The sequence below is a fragment of the Oryzias melastigma genome, linkage group LG4 (assembly GCF_002922805.2).
Source record: "Oryzias melastigma strain HK-1 linkage group LG4, ASM292280v2, whole genome shotgun sequence".
Taxonomy (NCBI): Eukaryota; Metazoa; Chordata; class Actinopteri; order Beloniformes; family Adrianichthyidae; genus Oryzias; species Oryzias melastigma.
Genome location: NC_050515.1, coordinates 4,405,462 through 4,427,755, shown reverse-complemented (window position 1 = coordinate 4,427,755; position 22,294 = coordinate 4,405,462). Strand labels below are relative to the sequence as shown.

Below are 22,294 nucleotides of genomic sequence, written 5' to 3'. Positions count from 1 at the left end.
GCCACATCGTCCTGCAGCAGGAATGGTGTCGGTAACCTACAACCCCCCCGGCACTCGGAGGAGACCCCAACACCCCCATCGCCGCTGCGCCTCATGTCTGAGAAAGCTGATCTGGCTGAGCAGAGAAGTTAAACTAATTAAGGCTTTGGATGGGACACAATTATGACACAATCTGTGTGCAACGCGAGCCGGGCCGCCGTCCTGCACGGCTCTTCGGGTTTCTGATACCAGAGTGAGATTAAATGTGGAGGAAATGGGGAAACTCAAAATACTGCATTCCAGACAAATGCAATTAAAGCACGTCACGTGCAGCAAATCCTGCACGCTTTGATACCCGGCTAGGAATAAAAGCAACGGAGCTGCAGCGTCTGCGGCGCAGAAGATCGCAATCCTTCAGCGCGTCTGCAGAGCAAACGTGAAACTCAGCGGCTTTGAGTTATTTCTGAGAGCAGAAACGTCTCAGATGAAGCTCTTGTTCCTGCCGCTGAGAGTTTAAATCACAACGGAGGAACCCAAACAAGAAAGTTAAGTCTTGTCAGTTGTTTAAATCACTCAAATTTAGATCTGCTTTTGCAGGACAAACCGTGGAACGGTTCCACTTAACTCCTGTCCGGAACCACATTTGAAACAGGAAAACAAACCCGCTGGACCACATGTGTCAAAGTCAAGGCCCGGGGGCCGGATCCGGCCCTCCAGGTAATTCTATTTGGCCCTCCAGGTCATTTTATTTTATTGTTATTAATGACCTTATGTTATCTTGAGCTCATTTCTAACTTGTATAATTTTGACAAAATATATTTTTATGGAGAGTAAATTATTGAAAGTTATTTAAGGTTTAAGTTCATTTATTCTGTAATAATATTCCCGCCTTTTTATTATTCAGAATTATATTTAAAAAGTTAGAGTTTTAAAGTTTTAAAAATTGGCATTCTGTCAGATGCCTCAATAAAAGTAGGCGGAGTCAGCAGGCCCTCCCGTCCAACGCTCAAAACATTTGATTGACAGATTTGGTGTAATCTATTTTCAAGTGATGGGGGTGTGGCCTTAAATCAAGCTCACTCCTGATAAGTCAACACATGATTGTTCGTTTTTTGACGTGCTGGCTGGTCCCATTAAATCAGGGGTCCCCAACCGGTACTGGTCCGATGGCCGTTTGGTATCAGGGAAAAAATGTATACACGAATCAGGGGGAAGGGGCGGAACCATAAGTCTATATATGACGAGATGGGAGTGAGAATGTGGTTTGAGTGGTTACCATAGAAACATTGACTCAGACCAACCTGGACCAATCACCACTCACTGATGATGTCTGGCTCCCCCCCCCCAGAAAAAAGACTAAATTGACTTTATTTGGTTGGAGCTGTAAATAACTCAGTTTCTATGGATGACGTCACTCTGTCCAGTTTTTTGATACAGTCAATATCAACACATAGACGTAAATATTGGACCAATAATCACCGACGTCAAACTGAAGACCTAAACCATGAAAATTAAACCTGAACTGAATTGGCCGAGTTTGCTCCGCCCACATTTACATTTAAAAATGGGCATTCGAGCGGGACAAATTAAAGTGAAGTAATAGTTAGTAGAGAGCACCTATGGGTCTATCCAACCATCCAATCAATTTCAACTCCTCCTCCCCACCAAGGATGTAAATACTTTACTTTGGGTGTAAAATCAAATATTTATTGTGAGGTCCAATGAGAAGCTGCTCATATCTGCCTCTAGTGGGAATTTGAGGAACTGCAGGATTTAGTATTTGAGGAAAGTCACATTCTAGATTTTTTATCTATAAGAACTGCTCCCGTTTTGTCTGCAATCATCTTCCATTGTGTGTTTGTCAAAATGTTATGTAATAAATGTGATAATTCGGTGCTAAAAGTCACTTTGGTTTATTCTACACAGCAGTTTGTTCAGAAAAACCCATAAAAGCTGAGAAGGTTTGTTGTTGTTGGAGAGAGCGGCCTCATCGTGTACTCGTTATCATTGTCTGAGGCCTGTAGGGGCTGAGATGTTGCCTTGTCCGGACTGAAGTTCCTCAGGTTGATGCAGTTCCTCTCAGGCGTGGCGTAAACACAAACCTGAATGCATGACTTCATGACTGCAGGAGATCGACGGGAAAACTCTCTAAAGCTGGCAGCTTGTTGGCTTGGTGCTTTGAACAAGAAAAACAAGCAGCATTTATCTACTTGCAGCTTTCATACGGAGGCAGAAATGTTCGGCGTCTGCCAACAGTTTCATAATACGAACACGCGGCGCTCTGGCTTACACAGCGCGGTGGCGAGCCATAGATCTGACTGAGGACGGCCTCAGGACTTGATCACAGTAAACAAACAGGAGTTCATATGTTGGAGGATGATTAGGAGCAGCGTCTGTCAGATCCTCCTTTGGTCTTTGTAGAGTCACTTTTTGGAACCAAAAGTGCAAATTGAGCAAACAGGACGGAGGCTTTGTTTTTGTTTTTTTCTGGGCATGGACCTCAACAGACCGCCTCCCCTCTTGACCCCGATAACTGTAAACCATGGGTGCCCAAAGCGGTGCCCACAGGCCAAATTTGGCCCGCCAAAGGTTATCTTTTGGCCCGCTAAGTCATGGCTGCGGAAGCTGCAGAGTGCTTCGTTAAAACCCCCTTACCTTTGATTCTCTATGGAAGGGGAGTCAAACTCAATCGCACAAGGAGCCAAAATAGAAAAAAAAACCCTTAGGTCACGGGTTGAACATTTACACATTTATCCAACACTCTAAAACTACATTTTGAGAACTTTAAAACTCTTTAACCTAATTATGAACTAGATATACAGCATTACCTGTGATAATGCTAGTGTGAATGCTGGAAGCTGAATTTGGCCACTGAAGATGCTGAAACTGATATCTGAAAACCCTGAAGCTGATATCCAGCTAGAATATTAGCTAAATGCCAAATTAGCCTAAAAACTTAAAAAAAACACTTAACTTATCCAAAACAGCTAGCATTGCCTGGTTTGAGCTGGTGTTCATTATTACTACTCATCTCGACTCCTGCGCGGCTAGCAGTCCCCGGCCTCTGAACGACAGTCCAGGTAGAAGAGAACGGAGGTCATCAAGCGCTGTAGATGAGTCAGATGAGTTCTCGTGGACACGTGTGGTCGCCGCCACCAAGTCGTGTGCCAATATATCGGCGAATTATTTATGACTGCACAAATGCTGCACACCAAGGTGTGCACGTGATATGTAAGTGCCCAGTTGGCGTGCACGTATCACGTGAACAACACGAAGAGGCTCCTTGTACAGTCTGCAGGATTTGGGCGAATCTACCCGTAGGAAAATAGTGCATGGACATTTTCTCTCTTTGGGTTGAGTGGGCGGTCTATGACCTTTATATTTTGTGAGGGTCACCTTAGTGTTCTGTACAGGTGTGGCCATTGTTCACCTGCAAACAGCCGTTTCCAACTGTAGGGACTCATTTTTGTGTTTTTTTTATATGTGGCAAAATAGTAGTAACGAGTTACTGCAGCTGCAGAGCGGCTGCGCAGACCTCTCTAAAGGCAGACGCTTTCAGATATTTGCGGTGTTGGAATATTCAGGTGTTTTCACACAATGTAGAAGCAGCAGCAGCAACGGTCCAAGAGAAACAAATGTTACTGCGCATGAATCTGGAAACGTTTATGAAGGAACTTTCAAACCACTGAGAGTTCATTATTTTGCAACCAGAAAAGAGGACAACATTCAAGCCGATTGCCAGCCTCCCCGGGAGTGGATGTCCCAGGAAACCGAAGCTTCGGGTCAAATCCCCAAAGGCGTGGAGCTAAAACGTTTGAGCCAATCATCTGACAGATAGAAGACGTATGAACGGGAGGAAAGACGAACAGAAGAGTCCAGGAACAAAGCACAAAACCTCTGGAGCAGAGAAACGAGGTCAAAGTGGAAGTCTGCTTCAAAATCGGTGTTGGACCATAAACCATCTCAGCAGAAACACCTGCGCGTCCCGCAGGACGGCCGTGATTTGCAGCCGCCTGGCACACGGCAGGTGACCGTAAAGGTCTCCTTATAGCAAAGACGTAAAGATAATTAGAAGCCAAACTGAGACTCATAACGACGAAAGCCCCCAAACACCAGTGAAGCGAGTTCAGACCGGAAACGACGGCTTTCCCGATAAAAGTCGATAAATTCTCTGATTCATGGCTCCTTTTTCATGGACTCAGACCAGAGTTCTGTTCATCTGAAGCTGCTGGATTTAGGGCCGGCCGTGAAGAGATGAGTTTTTTATGGGTCAAAGTAAAGGCAGTAAAAAGTGGCAGCACACAGGGCCAAAAGAGTGAGAGGCTCGCGCTCTAACGTCAGCATCCCTCCCACCTGCCCCGCCAGCTCCGGTTTCAGCCGGCATTGAGGGGAAAAGTCGGGTCGTGTGCTGAACGTCACCTTCAATTAGCTAATGGCGTCCATGTTTTACCTGAGCTGACGGCGGAAAAACGCTGCATTTACTGCAGAAAAGTCTGGAATCATCTCCGTGAGTCTTTGCGTTTCTTATACCTGGCTCCAGATCACAGAAAAGATTTTCATTTTATCATAAAGAATAAAAGCTAAAGAGGGTTTGTTAAGTTGTGTGGTTGTGTTTGTTACACAGATAATTCTACTTTTTAAGGATTATTCTGTCCCACAACAGTCCTGGACTGCAACCACCAGCTTGTTTCCATAAATCTTCTTTTCTATGGCGCCTTCGAGCGAAAAATATCACCCATAAGTTTGGACATAGCCCCGCCCCCCAAAAACAATGACATCACGGCAGAAGAAACAGTGGAAAAAAATGAACGAGGACAAAATATCTTATGGAACTCAGAAAGAATATTTCAAAATCCACTAATGACACCAACACACACACTTTGTAGTTATTATGGGATGGCCTCTGGGCTTACGGTTTGGCGGCCATTTTGTGCTGAAGTGAGAAATTTGCTGAATTTCCCATTTTCCCGCAACACAAGGACAGAAAACATTTGTATGAGCGATCTTCACAAAATCTCACACACACGCCGCCAGGTTAAGGCTACAACCACAACTGAAGTTCTGCTGACCTTTGACCTCGTGAAGAGGCCGCCATCTTGAATTTTCCAAATAATTTTCTTTTAGAACCAGAAACAAATGTAAACTCCTCCTGCAGATTTCAACTTGTTGCTTCCTAACTCCTTGAGCATCATGAAGAAGAAACCATATTTTCTGTAGTATAAGTCACAAGAGCAAAAAACATCTAATCAGGAAGAAGAAAGCCATATATAAGTCACTCTGGAGGATAAGTGGCACCTTTAGGAGAAAAGTTTGATGTTTCAGAACAAATCCGACAAGCCCAGCAACAAAGAAATAAATAAAAGAATACTAATGCTTTCATCTGTATAAGAACAATATCAAAGTGTAAGAGGAAAACAATCAGATTCTCTTCAATGTTTGCTTTTAACGACACTTCTTCTGCCGGTGTCAGTAGCAAATTCTTTGGATGCAGCGCCCTCTAGTGGATGTTAGAGGAACCAACCGCTAAAAGACAACCAATGATTAATGGGAAGATAACAAATATATTTTATATATATATTATATAACAAATTTTATGTTAAAGTTTGTAGATTTTGAACGACGTTAGCGTGGCAAGCTCGCAAAAGTACCGTTCCTTTGTCCCCTTTTACAAGACTACTGTGAAAATGTAAAACAGGAATCGTTGGCTCAAGCCGAACAAAACTATGTAGCACACAGGATGAACATATTAGGAATGTGGGCGGGGTTAAAGGTCACCAAAGAATAAATCAACTCCTTTTGTCTGTTGACCTCGATAAATGGGGCTTTAAAAATGCTGTCTGTTGCCACATTTTTGACAGTTTAAAATAAACGTGTTTAATTCCTGAATATTTAGACTAAAACTAGCTGTGTGCTGCCCCCTACAGGTGGAAATGAGGTATAATTTTCTCCCACGCCATTTCAGAAGTTTGACGTCATCATGCTCTGCAGCTCCAGTATAAAAGCCCCGCCCATCTTTAATTCTGAAATGGTCAGTTGTTAGCGTGTTAGCATTAGCATGGCTAGTTGGTGTACCCCCTTCGGTGGTCAAAAATCTACAGTGGACTTGGAAGTTAGACAACAGTGGTTTAGTGCATTGAATCCAGAGAACTCCGTCCTGGTGATGGATTTGGAGTCATTGTTTCACATGGGACTGTTAGCTTAATACGTTGATATGCTAGCGTCATTTTACCACTCAGACACGGATCCTCTTCGGTTTGAGCGGCTACCTCAGGAAAAGGTGGAAGGGAAAAATCCTCAACCTACACAGTTCTGTGGCGATAGCGGCATCACTTTGCTCGGTACCACTCTCCATAATGAAGACGGAGAGCGACTACGTTACCACAAGCTAACCTCACTGTCAATCACTGATCCAATCACCTCCCCCGCTCAGTCCGCTTGCTCTAGTCCCGCCCCTTTTTTCAAATCTGGGCTGACAGTGGAGTCAGCCAGTTGTGTTACCCTCTGTTGCCAAAGAAATCCAAAATATGTACTTTTTAGATTCTTCTAAAAATTACAGAACCACTCGTCACCCCCTGACAACCAAAAAATCTAATGGTTGCTATGGAGTTAAAACCAGAAGAAGAGCCGCCATTTTGAAAAAAAGTGCTTTTTTGTTATGAATCTGTTAAATGCAGCTCTGATCAGGATGGCAGAAGAGAATAGTGGGGGCAGATAAAAGGGTGGTAATGGGGGCGTGGGGGGGGCAGGTATAGGGCTTTCAGGTCATAGAATACAGCTAACGGGTTTCATTTATACTGGCCGGTCATCACTGTGAGTGTCTCACCATTTGAGAGTTAATAGTATTTGACTTCTGATTATTCTGTTTGTTTCAAAGTTGCTCAAAGACATTTTTCTTTGTCCAAATAATTACAAACCAATTTCTAAACCATGTTTACTTAAAAAAGGACATTTGCTCTTAATGAAATGAAGCCCACATGTCCATTTTTAACTTCTCCAAAAGTATCCAAACAACCTGAGTGGTTGTGTAATGTCTCACCGATGCCGGGGGGGTCACTGTGCCGTGGAGACACTCCTGCAGATCTGCGTGGCTTACAAAGATATTTTCTGACCTTGGTGGCTCAAAGAGCAGCCTTCAGACAAATCCGTCAGCCTGCAGTCTGACAGAAGAGCAATAACTCCGTCCGGGACCATGACAAGCCCTCTCTGGACGGATATATTTTTAATATTCATGCAGACAAGGGAAAAAAATGCAATAAACTAAAACAACAACAAGTGAATTAGGCATGAAACACAACAGGATATTGCAGGGAGATTATGTTGTTTCCTTCTGTGTCCCTGAGCGTTCGCCTGCCCCGCACAACAACCCAGCTCTAATTGGTGGGAACCAAACAAACGTTGAGAAAGTGAGCAGAAGTTTTTACGAGCCTCGGCCATCTTCAAGCGGCGCTGTGTCGCAGATAGAAGTGTCCTGGAACCGGCATCCAGGTACAGAGTGTGACAGGCGCATGCAGGGTCGCAGCGCGGCCTGCGCGCCGTGATAATGACGCTTTCCTGCCAAGGCGCAGCATGAAGCAAATGCTTTGCAGCTGCTTCAAGGCCTGTGTGCAGCAAGAGGAAGAGCGAGGAAGAGGAGCGAGATGTGTTGTGTTTGGATGTCAGCAGAGCTCCATGAGAGCAGCTGGGAGCTGCTGCTGCCTGAAGATCATAAAAGGATCAGATCCGTCCAAAAACAGAACGTCTCATCTGTTTCCCCATATGAGCGGCTCAAATACTTAGATGCCTTTTTCTATTACATGAGCTCAACAAACACAACAGGCTTCAGTGCTGGAGGAGCTCAGACCAAAACATGGAGCCGAAGATGCATGCAGGGAAACAGAGTTTTCCTCTCTGCTGACTGAAGTGTCAGCAAACAAAAACACTCAGCGAGTCGGTTTGTGTTCAGGCCTCCAGGTTCTTCTGATGAAGTTCTGAGTCAACAAACATGAAGCTGCAGCCGGTCAGACGCATGAACTCAAGCGCAGAGACGTTTCACATGTTTAAAAGCAGCAGAAAAATATAACTTCACACAGAATTAGAGCTCCCACGATTAGTCAAGACTATTAAAATAGTCAATGTTACGTCCTGCTGGTGCTGTGCTGCACCTTCTGAACATGTCCTGCCAGTCTGCTCACCTGCCAGGTACTTAATGCAGAGGCAGCCTCACCAAGGCAGGCGGGGAGCATTTGGGTTTACGTTGAGATATGCTGGTTTGGGTTGTTCTTTTTCCCTCTTTGTCCTAGTAGTCTTACACTGCTGGGTTTTGTTATTTTAGTTTGGGGTTGGACCTTGGTAGGGTTGATTTGCAGGCTTTGTTTATTTGTTCTCTTTGGGTAGTTTTTAGGCAGCCGTTAGCAGGAGCTGCTGACTCAGACGGTCGACGTGGTTGGGTCAGCAGTCTCCAGGACTTATTTTATGTTCGGTCAGAGTTCCAATTCTCTTTGGTTTGTCTTTTTGTTTGTACCAGCACACTACGGAAGCGTTTGTGACTCATAATTCAAAATAAAATTCAAAATAATTGCTTTTTTACTTTATTTAAGAGACAAGTAAAGCACTTACATTTTGAAGATGAAAAAGCATTTCTGTTGATCCATTTTAATATTTCTAATTGAATTTGGGAAAAATTTACTAAAGAACTTTTTGAAAATAAAATGTCAAATGCCATTTTCTTTATTATTTTAATTTGGTTTCAGAATGAGCAGTGTTGAAATAGAAAAGGCCGTTCGGAGAATTGCTTTTTCATTTCATTTAAGAGACAAGTAACGCAGGTACATTTTGGAAATGAATACGCACTTACAGTATTGACTTTTATTTTGAATTATGAGTCACAAACACTTCCATAATGCTATCCAATAAACTAATTATTTGACCTTTTTCTCTCATTTCAGGCCACAGGATTTCTTTTCCTTAATAAATTGTGTTCCTTTTATTCTCATTGGTGTCCAGTTTTTGTATTTTCCCTCTAGACTCGGAGCAGATTCGCACATTGGGGACGCAAAAGTCATTGACTAATTTAATAGTCGATTAGCCTTGTTGCTTCCTTAATCTCAAAACTACGGCGCTGGCTTTCTAATGCTGTGTCTGCCATTGTCTTTGACACACGTGTACAGTAGTGCTAATCCAGTCCGAAGTGATGTCACAGGAAGTTCTAGGAAGACTCTGGTACCATAACAACACGCCAACAGAGCTTAAAGTGGGAAAAAATAATTAAAACACAAAAGTGTTCAAGGTAACCTCCCTGCAACCTCGACCCCATCAGAGTGAAATGTTGAAGGAGCATCTGCTCTCTAAAGAGATCAAGTCTTTCTGCAGACTTGGAGCAAAAACATCGGACAGTCTGGAGTTCCATAGAGTCAGAGTTTAGAGAAGCTGAATACAGTTGTGAGCGTTCAGCACCACAAAATGAACTTTAGTTCTATTTGAGTCAGTGAGAACAAAACTTTAGTGAAAAATTGTTCTTTGATTTAGATTCTAACCTCATTTGATTTAAGTCTAGTTTTAATGCCAGAAATGAAGGACAGAAGCTGCAGGATTCATTAAAGGGTTAATAAACTATCTTTATTTTTAGTTAGCATTATCTTAAAAACCTCAAGTTTAAATCTAATGATTGTTAAGATGTCCGATTACTCGACTAATCGAAAAAATGATCGTTGATTATTAAAATAATCGTTTGTGGCAGCCCACACAAAATCAAAGAAATTAGAGGATAAAGTTTAAACCTCGTTAATGCAGAAGTTAGCTTTAAAATAAGACATTCATCATCTTTGGTTCACTGATATTCAGCAGCTGATGCATCACTGGACACTTGAAGTGACCGGAAGTAATATTCAATTCTTAAATGACTATTCAATTTGTAATTTGATGGTGCAAATTTGAAAAGAGATTTGTAATTTAAAATTCAGCATGAAAAATTACAATTCAATTGTATTTGTCTGAAAATAACATTTTGAATTTGTATTAATTGGAAAGAATTTACATTATAAGGTGTGATGACTTTTTGGTTTCATCATTCAATGAAAATTTTGCAATTCACAATTTAAAACAGAATTTGGTCATTTATTTAAAATAAAATACATTTTAGGCTGATTAGAGACAGCATTTTCAGTTTGAATTTGGGGTTAGAAAAAGTGTGATGTCATGAAAATAAAAACACATTATTACATCAGTGGGGGGGTTGGGCGTTTTTGAATTTCCTTTGAAGTTTCACTCAAAAATGCTGACAAATTACAATGCAGTAGATTATTTTAAGAAAAAATTAAAGAAAACAATAAATTGAAATTCGCCTTTTTTAAAACATTAAATTGTCAATAACAAAATAATCAAATTGCAAATTGAATTGATATTGAAGAATTAAAAGTCGCTTTGAATTGTGGGTGAAAAGAGCTTCCAGAAAGAGTCCGGCTGACGTGTCCCGTCCTCAGAAACCGTTTCCTGATGCAGCTCAACCCGTCGTCTGCATGTAAACCCACATGCAGGAGGAACACCTCAACGCTAAACGGCTAGCAACCCGAACAGACGCTTGTAACAGTATTTGCTCTCAAGGCTGAATTAACGACGCATGCGGCGCAGTAAATTACTTAAATTTCATTCTGCAGAAGGTTTGAACGATGGCGCGGAGCTGCAAGGCGTGAGAGGGCGACCGAAACAACCAGTTTGTGTTTTCAGATGTGTCTGAGAGAAAACAAACGCACAAAAACGTCTCTCAGCGCCGCAGTCACACCTCAGGTTACGTTTCTGGGATTTGGGGGAAAGAAGATTCTTCTATAACTGGTGTCAGGTCTGGATTTATTGCTTGCTTTGAGAAGGACCACTTCTGACAGGGGCTCTGGGTAAGACTGTGAATTGAGCAAGACCTGCAAATGTTCCTGACGATCCCGCTGCGGCTCCAGCTCCAGACTACTACATTTCTCCGGGTGTTTAGCTTGGATACGAAGCCCATGCATTTAATACTTGTGGGACAGCTAAACATTTAAGGCTCCCATTTAAAAGGATCAAGTGTAGGCATTGTTTGGTTATGCTAACCATATGTGTTGGCCTTTGCTGATCCGAGTCCCCTCAGAAAAAAAACGGAGCGCTCTTGAAAATAAACGTGTCTTCACTTTGCACAAACTGTGGACGAACGGCGTGTTTGGACAGAAGTGCAGCGAGAGGCCGGACGGCTTTTTCCATTTCTGAGGAAAGAACGACAGCGAGGCGCTGAGCGGCGAGAGCGCCCGTCAAGCCGGAGCCGTACCTGTCCAGAACGGAGCGGCTCTGATCTACAACCTCACAGGGGAAATGAAAACATTTTGGATGTTTCACCAAAATAAAAGAAAGAAAATCACATTTTACAAAGTTTTAAGCAGGACAGCCACTAAAGATTATTTTAATAGTCAACTAATCAGGTCATGTGCTAAGTGGATGTAAAGCACAAATCTTAATATCTTAACCATTATGAGCTCTAAACCACATGTCAAAGTCAAGGCCCGGGGGCCGGATCCAGCCCTCCAGGAGAGTAAAATACTGAAAGTTATTTAAGGCTCAAGATGATGTAACAATTTAATATCACTTATTTAAAGGGTCAAAGGTCACCTGTCAAAATGAGTTTGATGGAAAGTATATTCCTGATCTCTCCAATGAGATCGGCATCTGAAACAAGGAACTATTATTCACTAAATATGAAGTTTTGGTCTCACAGACTCAAATAATGAAAGAAGTGAATTTTTTGGTGCTGAACGCTCACAACTTTGCTCAACTTTACAACACTCTGACTCCATACAATATAAAGTAACGACTAATCGACTATTAAATTAGTCATTGACTATTTTAATAGTCGATTAGTCGTTGATTAGTCGACTATTCCCGGCAGTTCTAGTTTTAAATACCTGTTTTAGAGACTTGTGAGAAAAAATGTCTTTAAAAATTACATTTGTTTGTGCTAAACTAGACTATTAAATGTAATGATTTAGTTGATATCCTCCTGAATAGCATCCATGCAGAGTTATTCTGTAGGAGACATTTCTTAACTGCTGAATGAACTCCTGGTTTCTATCAGTAATACTAAATATGAAGGGGCGGGGCTCTGGGAACTGTAGTTTTTCTGGATTTTAAAGTAGTCAGGAATATATTTGGTTCAATGAGAGACTGTTTTGGGTCAGAACATGGACGGATGCTCTACTCACCATGCACTTGTTGGGCTTCTCTCCAGAGTGGACCCGCATGTGGATGAGCAGCTTGTAGCGGGCGTTGAAGGGCTTGTAGCGGCGGATGCAGCCGGCCCAGAAGCAGGTGAAGTCCTCCCCTTTGCGCTGGTCGATGTGGACTTTCTCGATGTGCCTCACTAGCTCCTCCTGCTGCTCGTACGCCGCGCTGCAGTCGATCCAGCGGCACACCTGCTTCTCCGCCGGCGCTCCTCCCTCCGCTTCGTCCCACTCTGCAGCGGCGTGAGGCGCCTGGCGGCCCCCGACGGTCGCTTTGAGTCCCAGGGAGGAGGCGGGCGCTGTGGGCTGGCTCTGGGGGTGCAGTGGCCCCCCGGGGCCGGCTCCGGGGTACTGGTGTAAGTGATAGGGAGGGGGCATGCTGGGGCGAGGCGTGTGACGAAAGTGTCCACTGGCGCCATGATGGTGGCGGTGGAAGTGGTGCTGGAAAAGCTCGTCTTCGCTGGGGGAGAAGTCGTCCAGGGGCTCCTGCTTCAGTGCGCCCCCATCCAGAACCGCCCCGACCTCCCCGGACATGACGGTCCCGGTCAGCAGCAGCCCCAGCCCGTCGGAGCCCCTCGCTCCTCCCACTCCCCCGGCCCGTCGGCCCCGCGGAACGGCGCCCCGCTCCTCACAAAGCCCTGCGCCCCGCCGCTCCGGCTCCACCAATGACTCTGAAGAGGAGGATGAGGAGGAGGAGAGGGACAGCAGGCAGGTGGCAGGTGAGGACAGCTGGCAGCTCTCCTGCAGCATGGCCTGCTGGGGGCTCCTCCGCGGTGGGGGCCTTTGGGAGGCTCCCTGTGGGCACGCAGAGGGTGGGGACGTGGAGGAGGAAGAGGAGGAGGAGGAGAAGCCGGTGCTGCTGGCGTGGCTTGGCGAGACGTTGGCTTGGAACCCGCAGACGCCGGCGACCATGGACATCTGGGAGGAGCAGAGGATGGCGGCGAGGTTGAGGTGGTCGGCGTCTGACGGGGAAGCGGCGGCGGTGGAGGAGTGAGAGGCCAGCAGCAGGCAGCGCCTCTTCACGTCGCCAGCGCTGAGCGGCCGCGCTGAATGATGGGAGTCCGCCGGGGACAAAGCCAGCGGGGAGGAGCCATCTTCATTATTAAACGCTTGTGCTGCGTCTCCTGACACGCCACCGCCCAGAGACCGCACTGCGCACACTCGGCTGCTGCTGGCGGCGCGCGTGGCATCGACCGTCCCGTCTCTGGACGCCTCCGACCCCTGGTTGGCCCGGCAGGCCAGAAAGCCGGTCTGCGATTGGCCGTGGACGCCAGAGATCTTGTAGCCAGCTGAGTTCTCCTGCTTGATGGGGTAAACGGCGGCGGAGCAGGCCAGGCTTGGCGAGGCCCCCGCCGAGGCCCCGTGGAAGGCAGAGCAGCCTCTGTCAGGACACAAACAAAGTGAAAGAGTCCCATTAGCTCGGCAGCCGCTGACAGACAGCGGGTTGTCCCTCCTTCCCACCTCCTCCTTCAGTTTACCGTTGTCCTAAAGCAGTTTCAGCGACCCGCTCTGCTTCTGTTTCCACCGTGAAGTAGACGTCAACGGCTTTGATCCAAAGTGATTTTATGAAAAAATGAAACCAGATCTTGAGGCAGCGGGAGGATGTGAATGGCCATTTAAAGCCAAGAATGGAGCCGGGGGGGGGGCATGGAGGTTAGTCGGAGTGAGAGGCCGCGGCCAGTGACAGGCTTTGATGACACAAAGGGGTTAAACCCAACCCAGCGCCGGGTAAATAAGGAGTCACCTGTTTTGGTGGCATCACTGAAGCCCATGAAGGTTTACAATACTGTGTATTATGGTGGGAATCTTTGCTGCGCTCAAAGGGGAGGCCGGCTCGGATTTCCCCATGCGTCGCTGTGATCTCCGACATAATCATTCCTGTCAGTTGGCTCATTATGGATTTTGTCCAAAGCCCTGAGTGATGTGAGAAGAGCCCCCTTTTCTCCAGGTATCATCTTTGCCCCGAAGCTCACGGGGGAAGAGCAGAGCTGCTACCAGCTAGCTGAAGAAAGACCTTCACAGACTTTGTTTGTCGTCCTAGATCTTAATAAAGAGCCCCCCCCCTCGCTCTGATGGGAACTGTTTCCTGTTGGGTTGTCCAACAATGTTAGACATCGTGAGGGAAAACCGGGAGGACGTGATGAAGATAGAAACACCACAAACTAGGAATGATTTTCAAAACTGTAAGAATCATTCAACGAGGATCCTAACAACAGTAGCTGTGATTCTCCATCAATAGTTTATCAACGTCATACTGACACATTTGGGCTTCATTTTCAGCTTCATTTATCACAGAAAATCAATTTACTGTCAGAAACCAGAATTAAAGCTTCATTAAATTATAATCCACTGGATTATAAAGCAGACTTTCTATTTTTGAACAAATTCAAGGATCCGGCCCTCCAGATCATTTTATTTTATTGTTGTTAATGACCCGATGTTATCTTGAGCTCATTTCTAACTTGTATAATTTTGACAAAATATATTTTTATAGAGAGTAAAATATTGAAAGTTATTTAAGGTTTGAGTTGATTTATTCTGGAATAATATTCCTGCCTTTTTATTATTCATAATTATGTTAAAAAGTTGCAGTTTTAAAGTTTGAAAATGGTCATTCTGTTAACTTTTTGGATTATTTTGGCATTTAGCTAATATTTTAGCTGGCTATCAATTTCAGCATTTTCAGCAGCCAAATTCATCTTCCAGCATTCACAGTAGCATTATCCCAGGTAATGCTATATATCCAGTTCATAATTATGTTAAAAAGTTACAGTTTTAAAGTCTTAAAAATGTCGTTTTTGTGTGTTTAATAAATGTTTATCCTGTTTGGCCCGCGACCTAAGGTGTGTTTTAGATTTTAGCCCCTTGTGTGATTGAGTTTGACACCCCTTCCTGGAGCAATGTAACACATAAAGCTAAAGTTTGCTAGCTTAATGCTAACGTACAATTGGATTTCCCATAGGACGGCTAATGCTAACGCTCGGTTGACCTAAACATACATTGCTGACTAAATAAACATCTTAAAAATACTCACAGGCATGAGTTTTCCAAACTTTTTTAAATAAATAATTTTAAAATAACCATTTGTGGTCTAAAGCTAAGATTTTTTCTTATACTTTCTTCTTCTGGGATAAAGTGTACTGATTTAGCGGGATCGCCACCTAGTGGCCAAAGGAAGACGCCCTTCTTTAGTGAATCCATGTAACACTGTATGATATTAACAATCTCATTATTTCACTGATACATTTACAGTATGTAAAATGTATCAGATTAAAATAAATATATTAAAAACGTATCGAGATTATGAATGTATTTCTAAACAAATATGTCTAAATGTGTAAACTCAAAATTGAATTGAATAAAATTGAGTGGATCGAAAGCATCAGAATCAAATCAAATCCAGACGTTCTACCCAGCCCTAGTCCCTCCCCCCAGGTGTGATGGATCCTGCGGTTTACCTGGCATCCTGAGGGCCGTCCTGCAGGAGGAGGTCAGCTGCAGGTCTGCTGCAGTGGAGGCCGTGAGGGTAAAGCCCATCAGACTGACCCCCCAGCAGCAGCGCCAGGCTCGGCCCGCCGCGCATCAGGCTGCCCTCAGCATCCCCCGCCTCTGCGTCTGCATCCCTCTCTGAGCAGTAGAACCCGTTCACTGGAGGAAAAAAAGACAGAAATATCTTCATCTGAAGGAAAAACCCGTTTCACACACAGTTACTGCTCGTTTCCTCTGACATCTTTAAAGTCCTAAATTAAAATCTGTGTTAGTATATCACACTCATACATTTGTTTTCTGTCTGGGAAGAAGCATCAATTTCAAATGGATCCAAACCTTTAATGAAACCATAAAATCGTGTTCTATTGCGAGCTGTCTCTGGAGAGCTGACTGCTGGCTGCAGCTGCAGCTTCTCCTGATGTTCTGAGCGCTCGCTGGCTGAGTCTCATCCAGATGAATCTCCCACATTCATTACCGACATCTGAGGGCGGCTCTTCCAAACCCTCATAAATCAAGTCTGGATCACACAGCGGTTCTGTTGTCTGACGAAGAACCAGCCAGTCAGTGAGACGGTTCTTCAGCTGAACTCGCTCAAACAGCGCCGATTCCTAAAACTCACAACAATCATTTGAAGATGTTATTTAGCCTAATTAGTGGGATCCCATTTATCATGGTAGTGATCCAAATTACAACAGGAAAATCAAAAAACGTTGTCAGAGGGACAGATGGTGCTGGACGAGATCCAAAGGTTTTTACTTTAACAGGAAACAGCATCTCCACCTGTGGAATAAGGGAGGAGTTAAGCCAACCAGGTGTCCAGAATCAGAAATGAATGAACGCAGAAGTGTGTGCTTTGAGTTCTGCTGGTTTGGTTTGTTCTTTTCTCCTCTTTGTCCTCAGCAGTCTTACACTGCTGGGTTTTGTTATTTTAGTTTGTGGGCTTTGTTTATTTGTTTTCTTTAGGTAGTTTTGGTTAGGCAGCCATTAGCAGCAGCTGCTGACTCAGACGGTCGACAGGATTTATTGTATGTTTGGACAATATTCCAATTCTCTTTCGGTTTGTCTTTCTGTTTGAACCAGAACACGAATCATTTGACGGAGTCCAGTTTTTGTTATTGTCCCCTTTTGTACCCCCCACCCCCCAGACCTGAGCCAGGTTTAGCCGTAGTGGACGTAACATTATGAAAGAAATAAGCATTAAATTAGTTATTAGCCCTTTAATATAATTACTTTTTTATTTTTAAATAATTTCTTCCAAGAAACAGACTATTCGGGGTGAGGCGTTGCCACGGTAACTAGGGATGTAAGGATTCAGTCAATTCCATTCACAGTTTTACACAGTTTTAAAGTCACGATTTCGATTTTTATGGATTTTTTTTCTGATTTTTTTTCTCAACACAATGAATTAAAGGTATTTTAAGGCCAAGTATGTTTTCTTTTTGCCCCTTAAATCAAAATGTCTGTTTACTAACAGAAAGGATTCAATTCAAATGAACAATTCTACATAATACCGAAATAATCACAAATCCCTTCATACTCGGTTCATGTTGTGCTCCATGTGACAGACTGCTCCAGACCCGTGCGCGCTCAGCGCAACTTGCGGCCCGCGGGCCATCTGCGGCCCCCGTCTTCATATGAAAGATTAATGTCCTGCGGCCCGCAAGACTGAAATGAATGACAGTTGTGTTCAGAACTGAACGAACCAATCACAGTGAGGTTTATCGCTCTGGAGGGCGGGACATCGGCGGGCCGTCCTGTGCCTTACATGTTTTTATTCGCATTCCCCCCACGGGGGGCGCCCCACCATTTCAGAAACACTGCTCTAGTCAGTCAGTCAATATGAGGTTTCTTCAGTCGTCTGTATCTGCTGTATGGTCATTGTTATTATTTTACTTATTTATTGATGATTGATATTTTTAATTGATTTTTTTCACTGTATTTATTTATGTCATAGTTTGTGTTAGTAATAATGATATTTGAGACATACATCAGGTATGCATTGGGTTTCCTATATAGTAACCTAATTATCTATTAAAAAAACGTTTGAAATGATGTTAATTTGTTGAACTTTGTACAAAAACATTATTACTATAACCTGGGAATTATTTTTCTGATGATCAGAGTTTATTTTCTTTTTAAAATAGGGTCGAATTTAAGCATTTCTGTGTTTGCTAAGACAAGTCTCATTGTTTTTACACTATTCCAATATGGCGTCGCTCTTTACGTATCGTGGACAACAGTAAAGCGTTTGTCTCATCTCTAGTGACTAACCTCTATGTCCATAACGCGCTGCTGCTGCCCACCTCTGGGTAATTTTAGATGTGTTGTCCTCCTGTAGTGGGATTAATAAAGTTCCTATCTATCTATCTACCTCCAAAGACGGGTCTGAGAGCAGATCGTGGTCCTAAACCAGATCCTGGTCCTAAACCAGATCCTGGTCCTAAACCAGAGTCATTCAGACTGAAAACTTGTTCCGGATTATCAGGATAAACAAACTCTGGTTCACTTAAAGCAAACCAAATGTGTCCAGTCTGAATACATCCATAGAGAACATTCAGACTTTTATATCATAACTTCTTTTTTAGTCTCCATTAAAAAGGGATAATGGATTTTGAGAGTTGAGTATTGGTTTATTTCAAGCAAAATAAAAACAAAAGATTAGGACGTAAGACCAAAAAATAAATCTACACTTATATATCAAACTTAGAATATTTATTTATGACCTGATTTGAAAATTGTAAAAGTAAAAATAAGATACACTACTATATATATACATCCAAACATGTGAATGATGCATATATAGATAATCATAAATAGATATATTTGTACTAAAACATGCAGCACATCTGAAGTTGTCAGTAAGAGTTTAGTTAATTGTTTGAAAAGGATCAGGAAAACGTACATGATTCCCTCAGATCATGGTACAGGAAACACATTTGAACAGTTTAAGGGTTTATGAAGAGATAAACGGATGTGAAGGAGGTGGAGGGAAGGATCTGGTTTGTGAGGAAATCCTCGTGAAGTGTAAGCCGATATTTCCACACGTCCAACTTTCTTAACTCAATTTGTCAATTAAATTTTCTCCTAACGATGTTACTGTTAATGTTATCGCTAACGATCGACTATTATCAGTAAACCTAAACATACTTTATGTGAGAGAAAACATTTCAAAATGATTGAGGACTGAAAGGTTTCCTAACGTTTACTAACACGGTTATGGAAATGGGAGCAAAAACTGAATTAAGAGAGAAGAAAAAACACGGAAAAGAACAAACATTAGTAACAGATGGAGAAGAATAAACACGCAGAGAAAGAGAGACTGTTCAGGAGTTTGCTGACGAACATCTTCTGCCTGCAGCTCTGTCATGGGTCAAAGTCAAAACACAAAGCGACGCAAACGCTCCTCCATCACGCCGGACGACAGCAGCGGCGCTGGTTTCACTTAACGCCGCGTCACAGATTCTGCTTAGTGACACATCTGGGTTTGTGTGTGAGAGTTTGCTGATGTGAAGCCAAGAACGGCACTGCAGAGACGGAATTTAGAAACACAGAGACGACCCATGAATTCACATGTTGATGTTTCACTGAGGATCTTTTAATTGAAGTCAATGACTGAGCTCTGGCACGCCCCCTGACACGCCCCCAAAGACAGATCTGGAGTGGAAGCCTTTATCTACGGGGTTCCATTTGTGACAAAAATATGTTTCTGCTTCCTCTGTCTACGCCTTGGTTTGTAGTCTATGTCTACTGAACAAGTTTATGGAACGTTTGTTCATGTCTACGTACTACTAAGCAATATCTTCAGGAAGGAATCTAAGTAACTTAAAACAAGCAAGAGCCCCCCCCCCACATCTGGGCGTGTGCATGTGCACCAGCCGTTTTTCTCACGGCTAACACTAGCGGCGGCTTTAAAAAAAAGATATTGGGTATGTCCGAATTCCCACTCTAATCCTCAACTACTAAAACAACGGTTGCTAAGGACTTTCTGACGACATGGGGAAACAGCAGGAGCTAATGAAAGAAGCTAACAACAGAAGCTAACGTCGCTAGCAACAGTTGCTAATGACTTTTTTAACGACATGAGGAACTGATAGAAGTTAACGACCCAAGCCATGGTTTCTGATGTCATACGAACATGACAAAACAAACAACAGAAGCTAACAACAGAAGCTAACAACAGAAGCTAACGACGCTAGCAACGGTTGCTAAAAGCTTTTCTAATCACGAAACGACAGTAGCTAACGACGCTAGCAACGGTTGCTAATAGTTTTTCTGACAACGCAGGGAAACGACAGGAGCTAACAACAGAAGCTAGTGATGCTAGTAACAGTTGCTAAAGACTTTTCTAACCACGTGGGGAAACGACAGGAGCTAATGATGCTAGCAACTGTTGCTAAGGACTTTTCTGGCGACCAGATCAAACGACAATAACAGATACAACGTTTTAAGCATAAAGCTAAAACATCACAAAGCAAATACAAAGCTAGCATATAGATAATGCTAAGCGGTCCAAAGACATAAACAAATGTTCCATGGACTTGTTCAGTAGACACAATGGACCAAAGGCATAGATAGTGAGAGCAAAACCATCTCTTTGTCACAAATGGAACCCCATATTTGGCACCATCATGGGACACTTTATGTTAGGACTTTTAGCAGGACTTTTCTGGGATGAACACGTCTTAAAACTGCAGAAAAAATAAAAAAAAACCTCTGAGTGTCAGAAAGGTCCTGAAAGCCAAAAGTGTCTCTGGTGTCCATCCTGCAGAAAAGCTCCAAGACGTTAAATGAGCGTGTTAAATGAGTGTTTAAGGACTTGATCCGTCCCTCTGCACAAAGCCGGAGCTCCACTAGTTTCAGGCTCTGGTGCTTTACCAGAACCCGTCACGGTCTGGCGGGGAAACATCAGCGCATGGCTGCTTGGACGGAACCCAAACGCGGATTCTGCTGATGTTGAACGAGCCGCGGTAATTCCACGCTGAACATTTCACAGACGGTTAGAGCGCCGCTTGATCATGGAGGGAAAGCCAGATGCCGCCAGTGAAACGCAAGAACTGCAGAAGGACGAAGGAAGAGAGAGCCTGCACGAAATAAAGCTTTATTGACAACGTTTGTACAAACAGAAGAGTTAGAATCTCCTCAGAACGGATGATATTAAGGAGAAAGTTTATAAAATATTGAGAGAAACTTATAGAGGATTTCAAAAACTTCAAAACGTTTGTACAGAGCTTTAAATTCTGGTATCTGTCCTTTAAAAATTACACTTAGTAACTATTTAAAGTCTTTTTTCAGGATGGCTTTATAATCCATATCTGGAGCTGTGACAGTTGTCAAACCATCAGAAATAACCTGGTGTTGATTCCAAAATCTCTTTTCTTTTCTGATTTTTGATTTGAGTTCATTTGTTTGAACCTCATTATCGTCCTTTAATTGACATTTTGATTGATTTTTTTACCTGACAATTAAAAGTGAAATCTGATCCTTTGAAATGAACTGGACTTGTTCAAACACATTGGCCCCGCCTTCTGTCGGGCCCCATGAATTTCAGACCACTCCCACTTTTAGAAACTTTGGCCCCGCCTACAGATAAAAACTTTAGTCCTGTCTACTGTCAGTAACTTTTAGCCCAGCCCACTAGTAATAACTTTAGCCCCGCCTACTTTTGTAAACTTTGGCCCAAGCTTAGTGTCATAAACTTGGCCCCGCCTATTGTTAGGACCTTTGGCCCCGCCAACTGTAAAAATCTTGGGACCCCGCCTATCTTTGAAACGTCAGCCCTGTCAGAATCTAAAGCCCCGCCTACATTTTGGACCTTAAGCTTTATCTGATGTAAAGAATCTTTGGCCCCGCCTATTTTTACTAACTTTGCACCCTGCCTACTTTTAGAAGTTTTTAAAGAAAAGCTTCTTCTGAAGAAAGTTATGAATGAATCCTCATCAGAACCTGAATGGGTCAATGAAGCCCATTGTGTTTATTCTCCTTCCTGTTGGTGGTCCGTTGAGCAAGGCATCCTCCCTTCATCCGTTGTTTTACGTCCAGCCCGTCACTCGTTACATAATCAGACCGAGAGTTTGACCTCTAGATTAAATGTTGTGTTGGTCTGTTCAGTTGGAAAAAACAAACCAATTCTAAAGAGAATACAGGAAATAATAAACATGTCTTCCAGCATAAACTCTAAGTCACGTGTCAAAGTCACGGCCCGGGGGCCAGATCCGGCCCTCGGGTAATTCTATCGGCTCTCCAGATCATTTTATTTTATTGTTATTAATGAAACGATGTTATCTTGTTCTCATTTCTAACTTGTATAATTTTGACAAAACATGTTTTTATGGAGAATAAAATATTGGAAGTTATTTAAGGTTTAAGTTGATTTATTCTGGAATAATATTCCTGCATTTTCATTATTCATAATTATGTTAAAAAGTTACAGTTCTAAAGTTTTAATAAATAGGCATTCTGCTAACTTTGGACTATTTTGCCATTTACTATGATGGTTAGGCAATTTTGGAATCAGGATAATATTTACATTCTAGCTGTTTTGGCTAATTTCCTTTTTTGTGTTTTTTTTTGGTCTATTTTGGAGTTTAGTTAATACTTCGGCTACATGCTGC

The 22,294-nt window shown here is 43.1% G+C and overlaps 1 protein-coding gene across 2 annotated transcripts in view; it reads right to left on the bottom strand.

Moving 5' to 3' along the window:
• LOC112136962 (zinc finger protein GLIS1) overlaps positions 1-22,294 on the bottom strand; it is an 88,983-nt gene that overhangs the window by 39,485 nt on the left and 27,204 nt on the right. For both annotated transcript variants that reach the window (XM_024259032.2, XM_024259030.2), the window contains exons 3-4: positions 15,653-15,842; positions 12,177-13,575 (exon numbers count right to left, since the gene is read on the bottom strand). In XM_024259032.2, coding sequence (XP_024114800.1) covers positions 12,177-13,575; positions 15,653-15,842 — 1,589 coding nt within the window. The remainder of the gene's footprint in view (positions 1-12,176; positions 13,576-15,652; positions 15,843-22,294) is intronic.